The sequence below is a fragment of the Pleurodeles waltl genome, chromosome 1_2, assembly GCF_031143425.1.
Source record: "Pleurodeles waltl isolate 20211129_DDA chromosome 1_2, aPleWal1.hap1.20221129, whole genome shotgun sequence".
Lineage (NCBI taxonomy): Eukaryota > Metazoa > Chordata > Amphibia > Caudata > Salamandridae > Pleurodeles > Pleurodeles waltl.
The window spans coordinates 64,419,654-64,437,703 of record NC_090437.1 but is presented as its reverse complement, the minus strand read 5'-3'; the positions used below and the strand labels follow the sequence as shown (position 1 = coordinate 64,437,703).

Sequence of the window (18,050 nt, the reverse complement as noted above, 5' to 3'; positions counted from 1 at the left end):
ATGCCACTGAAAACAAACACATCACATGATGGAACAATCTTATGAAATGTAATTTTATTAGTTAAGCTGAGCAGTACAAAACGTGCACGGAGCTACAAAATGAAGCCATGAAGAAACTGATGCATTGTGCATCAGCTATCTGCCTACTTGTTCTCTTCTATTTCGATCTCCGTTTCTAAATTGGCTACCAGGAATTTATCAGAGTCTCCTCAATGTTGGACAATGTGGGTCTTTCCCTTGTGTAGTATTTTAAATCTAGCAGGGCCTGCAAAAGTAAAAGAAAGATTCTTATCCTTGATGCGTGTCTCAATCTCAGGAAACAATTACGGATCTGTGCTTTCCCCTTCAGGCAAATTTTGTGAGATGGTGATCTTGGCAGCTTTCAATTTGATTTAAAATTCTTTAAATTATGATCATGTGAGCACATTGTAGCTCAGATTCTCTTAAAAAGCCTAGATCCAGAGTATGCATTATCCGGTCCTCTAGAAATTCTGAGAAGATTTGCACAGTCTGGTACACTCTTTAACATGCCAAAGAAGCAAAGGTTCTATCTTCAATCAAGTTTCTAATTCCAGTACTTCTGCCTTACTGATTTCAGAAGATTCTGTTTGCTTCCTCATCAGAATCTTCAAGTGTGCTAATTATGCATCTGCTCTGTTTCAATCATGCTGCTCTCTAGTGACTTAGTCTTGACAAATTCTAGACATTTTAAATTGCATTAAATCTGTATTCATCTCCTTGCTCTGGGTCAAGTCATGCACCACTGCTAGCCTTTACTCGTTTTGTTTACTTAAGACCAGGCTCCTACTATTTATCTTTCTCTTCTGCCAATGTATTACCCTAGTAAAACCAGCTGCCCTAGCTCTACTGCACTGCTGGGCGTATTTGTAATGATCTTTCGATCGATTTTCTGCTCACATTACTTCCTTAAAATTAATATATATCCCATAACAAACACCTAATTAATGACGAAGGGATGAAAGTTTAATTTCCGAACCTTTGCAAGGTCATAAGGCCTATCCCGATAAGAAGCTAATGTTAGACAAATTGCTAAGAGAGAACTACATGCTGAAAGATGACTGTGCAACTCTTGAAAAACACTAGCATTATTTTAAACTATTAAAAACTCAAGGGTTGTCAACAAGGGCACAACACACAATTCAATGGGCTGAAAAGTTGGCTATCTGTAACAATGTTTAGTAGTAGATAGATGCCCCTTATAGTTAGTTGCAGTGTCTTATATTATAGTCAGAATGCAGAAGCCCTTTCATTTGCCTTTTTGTCAGTTTCCTTACTGACATCTGCTCTCAGCTGTGGGGACAGAGCAACTCTTTGGTAACAAGCTTGAAGTCACAGATGCCTAAAATCCAGTACACAACTGCTCCGAAGACAACCACAGTTTGAACAATGTTGTGAAGAGACAGTGGGACCCCAGCAAACTGGCATGCTGTGGTCCCTGGCCTTTCATCCCTAACCTCCATTGTTTAATTTTTTGGCAACAATCATCAACAAAGGAAGCCTTATTTCTCTATTAGGAAAACCAATTGAGAACCCCTTTTATTTTTGGAGTGGGCCTGCAGGGAACAATCAAGAGGCATTTTCTGCACATCCACCAATCATCCCAACTGTATTCCTCGGTGGTCTTCCATCATATTACTGATTATGTGACTGTCTTGGGGCAAACTATTTTTGTGGGCAGAATTTCTTTTTATATACCAATGTTCCTTTCTCAGCCATATAGCAAACAGTCTTTCTTCAGAGATACAAGAACCTTTAGACCGGTTTTTGATTTTTTTTTTTTAATTCGTTTTTGGATTAATAAACACAAAGACAAGAATCTTTGTCACATAGTTTAAGTTTCATTGTACTCTATAGTAAAACAGTTTGGCCACACAGGTTAAGCCCTCTTTCAAATATTATTGACCACAGGCTTAATGCATGTGGAGGGACATCATCCGATTATTCTTGTTATAGTTCCATGTTCCACTCTCGGTATATTGACCATGTCCGGTTTAAGAAATAGTGCAACCAGACTTTAAAACATCTAAATATCCATCCTGGTTATCTTCCCATTTTTGGAATGGTGCTTGGTCTATCATTTAGAGGTACAGAGTACAGGCAGGTTGGGGGCCTAAAATAGAAATAGTGGTTCCTCAACTAGACACCTGCTTGAAGCATCCATAGAACCTAAAGCTGCCATAAGTACCCCCCTGACTTGCATAATCATCTTAAGAACACTGCAACAAGCAACTCTTTCAGCAAAAAATTGAGCTTTCAAATCCATTGCAGTGAAGCTTCAGGTAAGAGTTGTAGCACAAGTTAATGACTATGGATGAATGCCCCCAGGAAGCACAATGTTGGTCCTTGCCCTGGATGCCCTTATTCTGCAATATCATACAAAAGCATCTACTGAAGCCAAGGTAAAAAAATAAGATGCACTGAAAAAGGTAGCTACAGTAATTTAACTTGAAAACAAAATACTTACATCTAAAGTTAAACAAACACTTGTACTTTTGTATACATAAGATGATAACATATGCCCACCTGTTTGGAATTACAAAATTGAAAACAAAACATTTAAAACTTTGGAATACAGTAGTAGCATGCAAAAAGTAAGTCAATCTAAAATAATCCAGGAGTATGAGTGAGAAAATACCATGTTTATTACTTTTTACATCCCTCTTTAACCCTCCTAACCCTTCACGGCCCCACCCATCCCACTTGACAGACTGAGGGGTAACTGTACTTTACTTTGTAGTCTTATCAAGTGTGATACTGGAAAGCAGACAAAGACCATCTTTTGTCATCATTTCTACCTATGTATATAGCAGGGGCTTTTGCTAAAACATTCACCTTGAACTACATTTGGTTAACATTGCTGATAGGATCGCAGGTCTCTAACTAATCAACATATTTTCCGGGCTGTGCAATCAAAGACACTAATACGGTTCTTACCACAACACAACTAGTAATGGTTAGTACTTTGTATGGCCTGGAAAAGAAGCGGGTATGAAAATGTCGGCTCATTTAAGTAAAAACACAACTTCAAGCATTACAACTAGGGGAATGAGATATAGTGATTAGGCATAGCAAGCTTAAAAAATAATGATATCAGGGAAACTTACTTGCTTAGGTACTTGCATATCATCTCAGCAACATTCTCACAGTTCTTTTTAGTTGGGCAGAAGACCAGGCAGGAATTATTTGGAATAACCTCTGTCACCAATGCTATCAGATGGTCAGGGTCAATTTTTTGCATATTGTTGGAATACTAAAGAAGCAAACATTGTTTACATTTTAATATATTACCTTTAGTTCAAACAAATAATTATCATCCATTTGGTCATGCTGGTTTGTTTACAGTCTAACCATTTCTCCAAGTATTGCTTAAACCGCCAATATCAATGAAATGAGGAGAAGTGATATCATGTATTTATAGCTGATATGTGGATGATCAATGCAACATGTTATTTATTGATTGGGCACGTCTCCCTCTATGTAAAACATTTGGCTTAGGATCTCCGTTGCAAGCCAAATAAACTGCAGAAGAAAAAATAAAAGATTTTATTTTCAGTGCTGGAGCACTTTGTCCAAAAAGAGGGGAATTTTGGAACTTTAAGTACACAGTGTTAAAAGTGAATAGTGCTAAATATGTGCAAAACAGCATGTGCAGCTGAAAAAAAACAATGCCGGACTTTGCTGCCAATCACAATCAACCTTGCAAATTTGGGACCAATGATTGCTTCTTAATTGGACTACAGGCCACAGAAGATCATAGCAGTATTGCCACTGAAACAAAAAATTTAACAATCGCATCGTTAGAATGAATCATACAAATGTAGAATGGTACTAACAAATTTGAAAAATGTATTTTAGTCCAAAACAGGTAGAGGCTGTGTAAATGAGACAACTTGTAGATTTTTTTTTTGGGGGGAATTGTGCAGTTTCTCAGCAATGTCATAAAAAGAACGGTTTTCCTAAACCTTAGGAGATGCAACAAACATGTAAGCATGTCTACAAGAAACACACTTTACAAAGCAGAGAGTGAAATGATACCTAAAATGTGAAAAGGCTGCTTCTAATATACAAATAACAGGTGGTACTTCAGGGCTGCGGGTATGGCTTGCCTCTGGTAAACTATTTGCATAAAATTAGGCAAAGGAGGATCATGGTTGATACAATATTTGGGGAGATCATTAAATGGAATACTTATGACCTCCAATGTGGAGAATCTGGTTTTAGGTTGGGCCTGGCTTATGTAGACACATTCTTATTGTGGGCATGTGCTGTTAAATGTAGTACAGACGTTCAGTAGAAGTTACTAAAAAAAAGGGTGATACATGATTTGGGTTTGGTCGATATTTGTCTAAAATAAAATGCCATGTCAACACCACCTTGTACTTGTGCTGATTGCAAACATAAATCAAAATGTAAAAATCAATTTTTATCTTCAACCAAGAGGCTAGAATATTGTATACATCCAGACAGAAATACAGGAGGCTATTTGGATGTGTGAGGTATATATGTAAACAATGGATTTAAGCCTTTGAAAAGGTGAGAAAGCTTTACCAAGTGGGACCAGGTCAATTTTCACAATACAGAAGATTGATTAAAGAGATACACAGATAACATATACTCCAAGAGTAGTGATAGTGAATCTCAAGGGGAAATGTAATGACACTCCAGAAGTCACTTAAGGAATATGACCCAGAAAAGAATACTGGTGAAACTCCAATCGGAACAATACTATGGAGAGTAAAGCATGATCAAGGACTGTGAATCACTGAAGAATATCACTAAGATGTGGACTAATATAAGTTTTCACCAAGTGTATTCGGTACAAAATTCTTAGACATGACCTAGTCATGTACTAAGCTGCAGCTGTAGTGGGTAGTGGTTGCGATCAGATTTCATAGAGGAGCGAGAGTCACCAATAACACTGGCTCCTGAGGCATGACTCTGGCATACTCCCCTTTCAAACTAAGGTTAAATGTGTAAATGTGCTGCATAACTTGCATTTATATTAGCTAAGTATTGCTGCAAATTAGATTAGGGTAGATGCCCATCTGGGGGACAACTGGATTAAAGATGTTAAAGGATGGGCAAGACCAGAAGAGATTCAAATTAATTTGTCAAGCACAGATAATAGGATGGGGATCGATCAGATTGTGTAGGTAAATGTAAGATTTGCTGAATACTCCTAATATAAGCCCTTGTGAATTACATTATTTATCTGTAACTCCAGTTCTGTAGCGTTTGTATGTTTCATATAGTCACATGTTTTAAGCATTCTGTACATCACTGTAACCATAAATAGCTTTACTAAAACAGATTGCAGAGGAATGACTGCCCCACTGCTGAACTGACTGCAGTGCTCACATCGAGGCAGGTGAACTTGGTGCACAGAAGATGTCAGGCAAAGGCACACAAGCAGTGAGTGCAGCAGACATCACCATACTCCTGGTGGAATTCTCCTTCATTATGCCCTGAAGTGGACGATTTGCTTTGCAGAAGGTGATGCAGGCTGATGTGCTATTCCCTGTTTAACAGTGATCTATTTTCTTCTCCATGTAAACTTTAATGCACGTGCGCGCGCACACACAGTGAGTGTAAAGATTTTTCTCCTTAAGTTGTGGGATATGGGAAAAACGAATGTAAAGTGACAGGTTAATTCAGATAAAAGTTAGTAGAGGCCCTAACCATGAGTTTGGGAATGGTCATACAACCTTGTCCTGTGGAAATCGAGAAAAGGTTCCTTTACAGTAAATGCTTGCAACTCTCTAAGCCAATGTAATTGGTAGTAGAAGTGCTGTCTTCCAAGAGAACAACTTTAGCTGTACTTTGTGGATTGGTTTAAAAGGCAGCAGCATGAGTTGGCTTTAAACAGTATTCATCTCTTAAGGTACTGTAGTGTGCCATATTCAAGGAAACACCCTACAAAAATCCTTCATGGGCTTTGATGCTCCTGTGTGAAATATTGAGGCGTCTCTCCTTCTCCTAATTTTCGAGATTGCAGCCAGGTGGGCTCTCAGAATACTTAAGGTCACTCTTGGCCAGTTACAGCAAGTATGTAATATTTGATGATGCACAGCACACAATGGATGGAAAACTTGGTCTTCTTAACATACATAGAAACACTTCAGGAGAGGGGCCTAGAACACATCCTCAGTGGCACTGCTGGAAATTTGGAGAGTCTTAGGAGTTAACCTTACCAGTACTGCCATGGCTAAGACAGGGCAATTGGGATCAAGTTACAGTGATTCCCATTCACCTTTTGCATTACCCTGGGGATAAGGGAACACAAAGGAAAGGAATATGCAAAGATGGTCCATCACTTATTTGAAAAGAGACTGTCCTGGGTTCCTGGTTGTCCAAACCTGCTGCAGGTGTATCAGCATTTCTTGTTATCCAATGTGGTGAACAGATCTAGCCATTGCCCTTCCTCATTATGTGGAAGATGTAGTCCACTTGGTCTTGGTGGAGCTCCCACTCGTTGCACTGTGATAGTGCTCAAATGAGTGCAATGGATTGATAGTTTTAGCGCACCGGCAGGTGGTCCACTGCGAAATCCACCTGGTTCTAGTTGGCCCAGTCCCGTAATAGTGGAGCCTCTTCCAACAGAAGCCAGCATCGTGTTACTTATTGTTAGGCAATGTAAAACATCAAAGTTATGTTGTCTCTCTTGATGAGGACCACTTGACCTGTTAATCTCAGGATCAAAAATATTTTAGTACTAGTCTTAGGGCTCCTAGCTCCACGATTTTGTTGTGGGGTTCGACAGCAACCAAGTTATACCTTGCTGAAGATCCCCAAACAGTGTGAAACCGGTCATAGGTTGCTTGTATTCCCATTTGGAAGGACCTGGCCTGGCAGTTTGGGCTGGACTGTTCTCATGAGGAACAGGGCCAAGACTGATTTGCATATGGCTGGGACCAACCTGAGGTTGCATAGTGGGTGAAAATGTTGGATTGGGATGTGGCCCTGTGCAATTGCCAGTGGCTGATATTAATGTAAGTATTCAATACATCATCTTGTTGTTGTTGCTGTTGACAGAGAAGGTCTTTTTCATGGCTCAGACAAAGAAAGAAAGGCATTTCCAAGTTGGGTATCCAGGAATACTCCCAAGACCAGATGTTTGTTGCTGATTCCATTGAGAAATTGTTGTGTTCAGTGTCAAGCCTCATCCGTAAAACAGATGGATGCAGGCAGTCATAGAAGTCTTTGCCTCTCCCATTGATGGAACCTTGATGAGCCAGATGTCCATGGACAGGTATTCTGGGTGATCTGGTCATCCCAGGAACTTCGGCAAAAACAAGGGTGCAAACTTTAGACTGAAGGGGGACACCTTCAATTGATTGTGCAACTTATTGCTGTAAAGTGAAGGTACGTTCTGGAGTTTTGTTGAATGAGGCTTTGAAAATAAGCATCCTGGGAGTCTGATTTCTGAAGCATAACGTCTTTTTGGAGCATTAACATACAACACAACTATTTCTCCATGAACTTGTTAAGTTCTCTGACATCTAGAACAGGCCTCTAACGTCACATTTTCTTTCTTATAAAACAAAAAAAAAATGGAATTGAATCCCTGTTTTCTCTAGAATGTATCAGAGGAGGACAAGAGTTTCCTGTTGTAGCTCCTTCAAGTGAGGATGATGTTCCATGCTTGGGCAGAAATGTGGTTTCTATACAAACTCTCTAGGGTATGTCCAAAACAAAAATTCTCCCCCTGACCTAATGTAGTGCGCTTGAGCTGTGCAGAGTCAGCTCTTTTTTGGTCATCATGGGTGCACGTCTAGTTGGTTCTCTTGCTCTAGTCGCAAGATCTGCCATCTTCGACTTAGGTTCCTCTTGGATATTTAACCTGGTCATAGGCATCTGAAAGTATCTATATACATTTTTAGGGTTTGTCTGGCGTCTTTGTGCTTCCCAAATAAAGTACACACCTAAAAAAGAAAGATCTTGGCTTGTACATTTAGGCAAAAGGCTGCAGACTTTCCACCCATATAACATGGAAGATATGTGTAGGAAGCTGGCTCTCTATATGGTGCACTAAAATGTACACCATGCAGAAAGTCCAGATCCCCAATTGGTTTGCAGAGGCAAAAGTAGATAGTACTAACGCTCTACTTTGTGGTAGTGGGGTGAGCAGTTAGGCTTATAAGAGGGTAGTGCTAAGAGTTTGTTGTACTCACAGAGGAAATAAATGAGACACAGACTCAAACAAAAAATCTGAGACCAATTTAGAGAGATAACACTTCTTTTTATATATACTTTGAAACAAATTAAACACATTTTTAAGCATATAGTTCCCTTGCAAAAATGGACACTGCAATTTTTTGAGTTCTTCAATGTTAACCTAGGGGAGGAAAACAAAGTCAGCAAGCAGATAGAGTACAGCGAATTACAAGACCAATCTCCTGGGTTTAAGGTGAGTAGTGGGCAAGGTCTAAGGCAGCACCCACAGCACACCCTCAGCTGCATGGGGGTGGCCGGGTGCAGGGTGCAACACAGCGTTGGGTGCTCAATGCGCTACTATGGTGATCGGTCCCTGTGAAAGGAGACTTCAGACTTGGGGGTCCTGTTTGGGTGATCACCAAGTGGACTCAGATCTTGCGATGCTTTGGGACGTAGGAACACCAGTGGCCCTCTCCGTGGTCCAGAGGGCATCCGGGTGCAGAGGGTTCTTGGACCATCAGGTGGCGGTCACTGTGGAAGGGGGGGGGGGGGGGGGGAACGGAACACAGAACAAGGCTGAAGACGTGGACTGGTCTACCAGTCTGGGTGTACCAACAAGTGGGCTCAAGTCTCAAGAGCCTGGGGGACATGGAGATACCAGTGGTCTTCTTTGGCTCGGTCCAGGGTGCAGAGGTAGAGTGGCCCATTTTGGTTGCCATCACTGGAGGAGGTCATGGTTGAGGGGGACCTGCATCTTTGGGTACCTGTATGGCTAAGCCTTTGAAGCTTCCCACCCTGAAATGTCCATCTTGCCTTGAAGAGATGTCACCATCCCCCACCCAGTGCAAGGCTTTTGTCTCTGGCCTCCAAGAGCACTGGCTCTCACCTTAGGGGGTCAGACACGTGGCTGTACTGGTAGGGCCAGTCAGTCAACACACTAATAGCTGGTAGGTTTTCAGGGGGCACCTCTAAGGTGCCCTCTTGGTGCATGTGTTGGTACATCCAACACTCGCATCAGTGTGGGTTCACCAATACAAGATGTTTGATACCAAACAACCCTATCTTCAGTGAAGCCATTGTGCAGCTAGCAGCATATGTAATTCCTAGCACTACTACTTAATTTTCACCTGTTTCAGCCCACCTCCCCCACACCCCAAATCAAAAAAGTCTAGTAGGGGATGTGACCTAATTTCCTTGCATGACTACTCCTTGAGAGTAAATATCAGCTGCTCTTTCCATCACAGCATTAGAATCGGGCTATGTTATCCTATAGAGATTCTGGCTGAAAAGGGGATTTGTCTTCTTCCTTGGCTAATATGCCATTCGTCACTGCATTTGAGAGACCTCACCTTCTTCCAAGTCTGAGTACTATTAGAAATCTGACAACTCAAGCTCTTTTAGATGCTGGCAGAACTCACAGCAGGAAAATAGTCCTGGGAGGTGTCTCTACCAGAACTAGAGTCAAAGGAAGTGGAGGTGGGGTGGCCCTCGAGTTGGTAGAGGCATGGATGGAGCAGACAGTGGGGTACTGGCTAGTTGCCCAGATGAATGATGAAGTAAGCTTTGAACATTCTCTACCATATGCTGCTATGATGCATAAATACAACATGCACATTTATGACTTCAGGTTCTATATAGTACTGACGCAGTCCATATGATGGAAAGGGAGCGTTTGCTACAGCGGTCCATGGGTGATAATCATATTCTTTGTAGTCTACTTCTTCAAGCACTTCTTCCTCGAATTCAGGCATGTAATAAACATGTACCTGTACAGGGATGCATGCTGTATTTGAGGCAACATCCTGGTTAGTGACTTCCGCTTTCAGCTCAGATTCCAGACTACAGAATGTGGGTGGGCAAATTTGCTGTCATCTTCATTGGTGTATTGAGATGAGAGCAGAAAATGTTCTTGCTGACAAGGCTATTGTCAATGGGGTCATCAGGATCAGCTCTGGACTGTCGATACTGAAGGGAGACTTACCCTAGATATGATCATTGGCGATGTTCGAAGGAGTGACCTTGGTATGGTTGTCAACTATATGGATGTTCTCAATGTCTGCTCTCTGAGTGCAAAAAAACTCAGCCAGTAAACAATAAAAAAGAGAGAGAGAGAGAGAGAGAGAGAGAGAGAGAGAGAGAGAGAGAGAGAGAGAGAGAGAGAGAGAGAGAGAGAGAGAGAGAGAGAGAGAGAGAGAGAGAGAGAGAGAGAGAGAGAGAGAGAGTGTGTGTGTGTGTGTGTGTGTGAGAGAGAGAGAGAGAGTGTGTGTGTAGGGGGGGTGGGGAGGGGGCACAGGAGGATGGGGGGGGAATAGAGGAAGGGAGAAACCGAGACCCAGCTGGCATCAGGTTACCCTCACACCCAAGACCTAAAGGTCTTTATGCCTCTTTGGGAGACAGATTGTGGAGTGTGCCCCGATTCTTTCCACCCCCCCCACCCCACCCCCAAAAGGGGCAGAAAGCACAACTGAACAAACATAATAAATTTTTTGAAATAATGCAGCAGGTGGGCTTGGGAGGTGCATCCCCTTCTGGCAGCAGGCTGACCATACATCCTCAGGCCGAAGACAGTCTTTCTGTCACCCTACAGAGTAGAATTGAGATTTACTACCTCTATGCCAGCCCGTATGACAATAATATGATAGAAAAAAAACAATTTCAATTTTTTATTTCAATGGGGGATAAATGAAACAACTGAGCTTGGTTTGGTAGACACTCAGACTCCAACCAACACTGACCAATTATAAGGACTAGAGGCCCAGGATAAACCAGTGTGGTGTTGCAGGCACAGATCCTGAAGGTTTTCTTACCCAGAATGCTGTGTGAACATCAGGAATATGGCAAAAAAAATCTCAATTTCCTCTCATCAAGGAAAGCCTACAAACCATAGTCGTTAGAGAGGCAGAGACATTTAGGATGGTGTGGTTACATAGTTCATGTAATTATTTCTAACCCAGAATGCCTTATGAATGTCAAAGCAGTGAACATAAAATGTGTGTGTAGGTATTAGTTGGAGGGCGACCCTTAAAGTCATTAAATGAACCTGAGCTAAACCCCTGGTATTTATCGCATGGAGCAGACAAGCATAACGTAGAGGCAACGCACTAAGTATTTATGTAATTTCAAAACTGTAATAATGCCAAAACACCACATAAGGAAAAACCTCATCCAATTTAGAGTTAATTTTAATAATTAGAATGACAACTATTTAATAAGGGAAACAGGAGTTATGAATTTTTAAAGTTTAAATATAAAAAGAGTGCCAAAAAGAGTGCCAACTAGCATTCATCTGGTTGCACTTGAATGGGCCCTAGGCATAAATTAAGACTGCTGAGATGGAGCATGGGCTAGGCACAAAAAACGGGTTCGGCCCAGTCAGAAACGGGAGTCAATATTACTCAGCTGGACAAGGCACCAGACAGTGGCCAAAGAGGGCTCCACGTCATTAGATAGCTACTGCACAAGGTGATGGTGAAACTGTTGACTTTTGGTGGGAAATCTCCAGATAGAAGAAATTTAATTTTGTGCCCAGGAAAGCTCCCTCACCAGCTGAATTTTGTTTTGCACCTTCGCCCAGTGAAAATTTACACCTTCAGATTTAGACACTTTTTTGGAGCTCTGATTCTTGGAGAGGGCAAGGCTGTAGGCCATAGCCAAAGAAGGTTCTATAAGGCCAGATACCTTCTCTGCGAGGTCCTGCTGAATCAGATTTGCTGCTGTGGAAAAGTTCTGAGTAGAGGCAACCTGAATTATTGGCCCAGCAGCAAAGCACCTTCTATGGATCGGCTTGGGAGGATGGTCCCACTCCTCCAGTGGTCTTTGCAGCCAAAAGGTTCAAGGTTTCAGGATGCTTTAGGAGGAGTACACTTTAACACCAGCTAAGGGTACAGGACCTGGGTGCTAGGGGGCAGCACTTGGGTGTCAAGACTGACTCCAGCAGAGGCCAGTAGCAGGGGAGCCTAGTTGGAACTGCTCAGCAGAGCAGTTGCAGGAGAAAGGCCTCTTGTTGCCTCCCTGGAGATTGAACAGGTCCTACCCTTATAAACTTTGGAGACACCTCTTTGTCCTATTTATTTGCCAGCAAGAGGTAAAGCAGGTTCAATCATCTATGCTCATCTCTCATCACAGATCTGACTCTTGTCCCCTCCGTAACAAGGGTGTGACGATTCCCAGGGCAAACCTTACAAACATTTGCTGCACTTTCTGTGTGCCCTACTACAAGTAATCTTGCAGTAGACCTTTCTCCCTAAAAAAACCTTCTCTGCGGAACCAGTTCTGGGGGAAGCTCCTCGCATATTTGGGATTGATGCCTACCCGGCTAAGGGAACAAAGGAGGGCCCTTCCCAAGTGTCAGCTAACATTTGCCTATGATGAGGTAGGACTCTTGGAACCGAATAAAGTTTCTGGGCACAGCTCAGATGGTCATCCTGTCTGAGGAAGAGACTCCTCCCCAAAACCAGGGCCTTTGTCCTAATACAAGAGCAGTTTTCACACATCAATGGGGTTATTCAACAGCCAGGTGAGAGATGCAACACATAATGGGCGTCCAGAGGCCTTAGGCAGGAAAAAGGTCATTTACTTAAACTACCTATTCTAAAATATTTATTATGAATTCAATTTCAGTTATTTGGGCTTGTAATAAATATTAAAAAAATTCAAAGAATGAACTTTGCAGCTGATCTCAGCCGGAGATAGTAGCCATTAAATGTATTATTCTATTCCAATGCTTTCCAATGAAAGAGTCGACAAAGCTACAGTGAAAATAGCTTTTGGGGCCTTTTCACTAATTTGGGGCCGTTACATTAATTTGTAACATTCAACTTTTACATGACCTACTTTCAAATACCAAGCACACTGCATTACTGGCAGTACTTAGGTGTGACTTATTAATATTTAAAAGGAAGGTTTAGGCCTATCAAAGGGGATTAGTTTGACATGCTGAATTTGGCACACACCAATTGGCATGTAGCCTGGGTGCGCAGTATTAAAACTTCAACTTCAATATGTTGAAAGGGTGGGGCACACAGGCCTTTTACCAGGGATAAAGTGTACCGAACAACAAAAACAGTAAAGGGAAAAGTCTAGTTGGACACCATGCAAAAGATGACCCCAACCTCATCACCCACCAGCTGAAGGTGGGGAGAACCACCTACCCTCATGGAAGTTGACAGTGCTAATGCAGTAAAAACTTACAAAGACCATTAGTATTTGCATGGTCAGTCCAAGGGCAATGTTCCACTGTAAAGTCCATACCCCGTACAAAGATAGCTCACCGCAACAGTTTAGGATTCTCACCACAGAATTTGCATAAGCCATCTGAGAGGTCAGTGGTCTGTCTTAACCCAGAAATGTGTCCCAACCCGCAAGGGTCGAAGGTTCTTCAGTGCCCAGACCACTGAAAATGTTTCCCTCTCAATTGCACTCCTCTTTTGTCCGCTAGGCAGTAGCTGCCGGCTGGTAAAGGCTGCTGGTTAGTCTAGGCCCTACTCATTTAGCTAGAAATTAATTTAGAAGGAATTATTTGCTGTGGTCAAATGTCATAAGTACTAGTTCTTAACACATGGCTTCCTTCAGGGTGCCAAATGCATTCTGGCGCACCTCTACCAGATCACCTTTTTTGCCTGCTTCTTGGAAGTCAGCTCAGGGGGGGCAACAACAGTGCTATCTCCCTTGACAAATATACTGGAATGCCCTCTAAGGTCTAACAAGGCTTTCACCTGGGTCTGGATCTTGGGAGGCTCCCAGGCCATAAAGGTCTGAATCTTCGGAAGGAGAAGTTGTAAATAGCCTCCACCAACTTGGTGGTCCAAGTGAACCACAGGTCTCTGCCCTGTCACTTACTGGCCTTAAAAGTAAGGCCTGCCAGTTGCAGAGCCTGGAGCACTTCCCTGAGGTGGTGCAGGTAGTCACATTAGTAGGCTCCAAAGACAGCAATGTCAATGAGGTGGCTGCACTGAAGTTTTCTAGACCCACTAGGACTTGGTTGACCAAATTCTGGAAGGTGGCAGGGACAGTTTATGTTTAAAAAACCAACTTTTAATGATATAGCAGTTTAGGACAACAAACAGTGCAGTGTAAACAAAAATATGCATTTTGACTGACAGGCAGACAATACAGAACATTCTAATATTTACTCCATCCAATAATATTTCCACCATTCGCCCCAGATCTTATTGTGCTTTTGGGGGCACCTGCAAGCCACATAAATAAGTTCCTCCAGGGAGGGACATTCTTCCCTACAAAGGCCACAACCTTAAACTGAAAGTGCCCTTCCAGGGTAGAGAATGACGACCTCTCCTAGGACCCCTCAATTACGACAATCTTTCAATACACTGACATCAAGTCAAAAGTGCTAAGGAACTTGGCAGTCCCTATCCAGTAAATTATCTCATCATCTCTGGGAATGGGGTTTTCATCAGTTTTGATGACTGAACTGAGTCCTCTATAGTCAACATAGAATTTCAGTTCTGTGGTGGTGCCCTTAGAGCAGCCTTTGGCACCAAACCCACTGAGATACACACCAGCTCCAGCATCTTAGAAACCGCATCTTTGATACTGGCTCTCACATTATCAGACAGCTTATACATTTGGTTATTGACAAGCAAGCTGCCCCTGTATCAATGTCATGGGAACTCCAGTTAGTGAGTCCAGGGGTAATGGAGAAAGCCACTTATTAAGGTCACTCCCTACCATGCAACTAGGCACCAGGTTTTTCGATATATGGACTCAATCACCTCTATTGGGCACTTCACTATCAATCCTCACAGGACTTGGAGGTCCTGCTGGCTTGCAGGTCCAGTTCTTGCAGCCCCCTCAAGTAATTATTAGGGAAAATGTCTTTCACAGCACTTTTTTCCACACTTTTGAAAAAATATAAAAATATGCCACATTATATTCATTTTCGTGTTTTCTTCCAGGGTAAACCACAAACTGGGACACTTCAGTATCCACAACATGTGGGAAATAAGCATGAGCAAAACCATTAGCCAATGTATTTAACATAGGCATTCACATATGCTGTATAGAGCCCGTATGTGCTATTCATCTAATTTATTACATTAAAGTCTGCCCTATTGGCTTTGCCATTGCTGGGAAAACAAGTATCAAAAAGAGACTGTTTTCTTCATAGAATGGATATAGAAATTAAATAACAAGGATGGTCTGCTGATGCTTTGGGGGACTTCAAGACCCACATACCAATTTCCTCAGGAGGGGTCAAAGTAGGGAGTTTCTCCTACCCGACTTGCACTCCTATGAGCCTATGTATGCCTGCAGTGAGCGTTGTGTCTGTCTTTGCCTGTCATCAAAGCATTTCATCTGTCCAGCTATTGGGCCAAACTAAATTGGGTAGCAAAGCAAACCCCAAGGGAGATGGATTTATAAATGTGTTGTTCTGGAATGTTGCAGGCTTACGAAAGAAATCACATGACCCACAATGGCAGTCTTTTATAGGCGACTACCATATGCTTGCTACAGGAAACCTGGCTACCAGAGGCAGTCCACTGATTGGACATTTGACCTTTTTCATTCCAACTGTTTCCTCTAAGGGCAGACAGGAGCCTACCGGACTTCTGAGTAGGGTTAAAACTTCAGTGAACTCTTCGTTAATCTTCATGTTGACTCTTCCAAGCCATAATGGGAACATTGTAAAAGTATACAAATGTATATCCACCTTGTACCTCCAGGTAAAGTGTCCCATACTGCCATTCTTCTGGGGGAGCATCTGTCAAGCCTTTCAGCCGGACCAGCTATAACATGAGGAGGTGATTTTAATACAACATTTGAACCGTTAGATTTTGTACTTCGTGTCAGAGAAGATGAGGATGAGGTTTTGGGTATCCCGTGTACTGACACAGACCGCATTAAAAACTAATCAACGGAAGCTGTACAACTAGCTTCTCTTACCATCTCCTTTGATCTCCATGGCTCTAAAGGTCCATCTAAGTCTGATACAGCCGAAGTGCACATATTTTGAGTGAGGGGAATAAAGGAACAGGATTGAATAATGTTCAATATGGTCAATTGGAACAAAATGGCAGATTTTTTATTTGTTCCAAGATCTGATTAGAATCATAAATGCATCTATTTATGTGACTCTCCATTGTCTGACTCCGAGGGAATTACTAGTCATTTACCAGAGGAATCTCTGGTAACCAATAACCAAAGGGCCATCAAATGGCCCTAAATACTGGGCCATGAAGGGCATTTGTACTTGGTTTTATACTTCTGTCGCTCCCTGTGCTAGTTTTCATAGCAGCGCAACATCCAATTTCTGAACTGCACTCATATTTATTTGGGTAGCTAAAAAATACTTTTTTTCTTGGTCCCCAAAGATGATAATGCTAGTAAACTTAAGAAAGACCTTTAGTATACAAATTTTGGTGACTAGCGAAATCTGAGCTGATTTCATCTATAAATGCCCATCAACCCACTTTCATTCGTCTAGCTAAGTTCCATTATTATTGAACTCCTGGTTTAAGCAACCATGATTGGGATGAGGCAAAGAGACATGATTAGATGTCTCTAGAAAGGATGATTTCACCATCATTCGGCGTATAAATGTACATGGAAGTCGCAATGGCCAAACAGTTACAGATCATTATATTCAACCGCAATTCTAGGTCTACCACTTTACAAATTTGTAATCTTAATTCAATCACGTCATGCGCATGCAGTGCAATGATACCAATGCAGATTTAGTCATACATAACTTGTTAAGCTGCTTGAATACTCCATATTTTGCTCTCAGTCATACCATAAATGCTATTGGGCACTGAAAAGTAGGCAAAGCCCCTGGACCTGATGGAATATCAAGTGATCTATACTGATCTAATGTTCGAGGCTCCCTACATTAAAACTTTGTCTTATGCTATTATGAATGGAGTTCATAATAATTAAATTGTTAAATTTGATAAAGAAACAAGCAAGATGAGGTGGTAGACTTTTTTTATCCAGTCACTTGCTCTCTACAATTGCCAATTCTCCAAACTTCCAAGATTCTAAATCGAGCTCTGCAATTAAGAGTCCATAGGTGAGATGAGGTGAGGGTGGGGGACGTTCCAAAGGGAGGGGCACAAGTGAATAACAAGGTTACACTCTTTCCATTAATATTTAACTATATTCTATAAACAACACATCTACCTCCTTATTTAAAGGGGATCATAAATATACAACTAGAAAGTAAAGGAAAATTAATTGAAGACCAATAAGAGACAAGGATACATCAGTTATTTAGGATAGTGTCTTGGGAGCTCATCTGTACTCCAAATTTGACCACTGCTCAATTTTACTACATTAGGATATATTTCATCTATTTGGTGAGGAGGATAGTATTTGCTTAAATATAGATGTTCCATGTATTCCTCCTTACTTGTACCTATGTACTTTTGCCTGGAGGTTGTCTGGGTAAATGTTGATATATGTTTTCCCCACCTAACCAATTAGGAATCATTTTAGTGCTAGGCTCTCTACATTTAAGTGAGACAAAATGAGAAATTCCTGTAACAAGATTAGGTGAAGTATGGTATGGTATGACCAGAAGGCAAACTTGTAAGGAATCTTCCACATCTTGAACATTTACTATGGCTAGTTGCAATTGACTCCTTTTCATGCGATTTGCCTTTTCTACAAGGCCATTGGCCCTAGGACAGTACAATGCTGTTTTTTCATGTTTAATATCAAGTCTCTTTAGAAAATCCTTCGTTCCTTGGGACACAAAGTGAACTTCATTGTCTGTAATTATTGTTTTTGGTATTCTTTCCTTGCTGAAAGTGTCTTTGAGGACTTCAATTAAACTGGAGGTAGTTATCTGGTGTACTTATTTGCTAAGTATCCAATGTGAAGTATAGTCAGTTAAGATTAGCATAAACTTTCTGTAT

At 41.7% G+C, this 18,050-nt stretch overlaps 1 protein-coding gene across 2 annotated transcripts in view; it reads right to left on the bottom strand.

Moving 5' to 3' along the window:
* The window catches only part of HELQ (helicase, POLQ like), a 449,876-nt gene that overhangs the window by 333,768 nt on the left and 98,058 nt on the right, over positions 1-18,050 (bottom strand). For both annotated transcript variants that reach the window (XM_069236329.1, XM_069236338.1), the window contains exon 8: positions 3,126-3,271. In XM_069236329.1, coding sequence (XP_069092430.1) covers positions 3,126-3,271 — 146 coding nt within the window. The remainder of the gene's footprint in view (positions 1-3,125; positions 3,272-18,050) is intronic.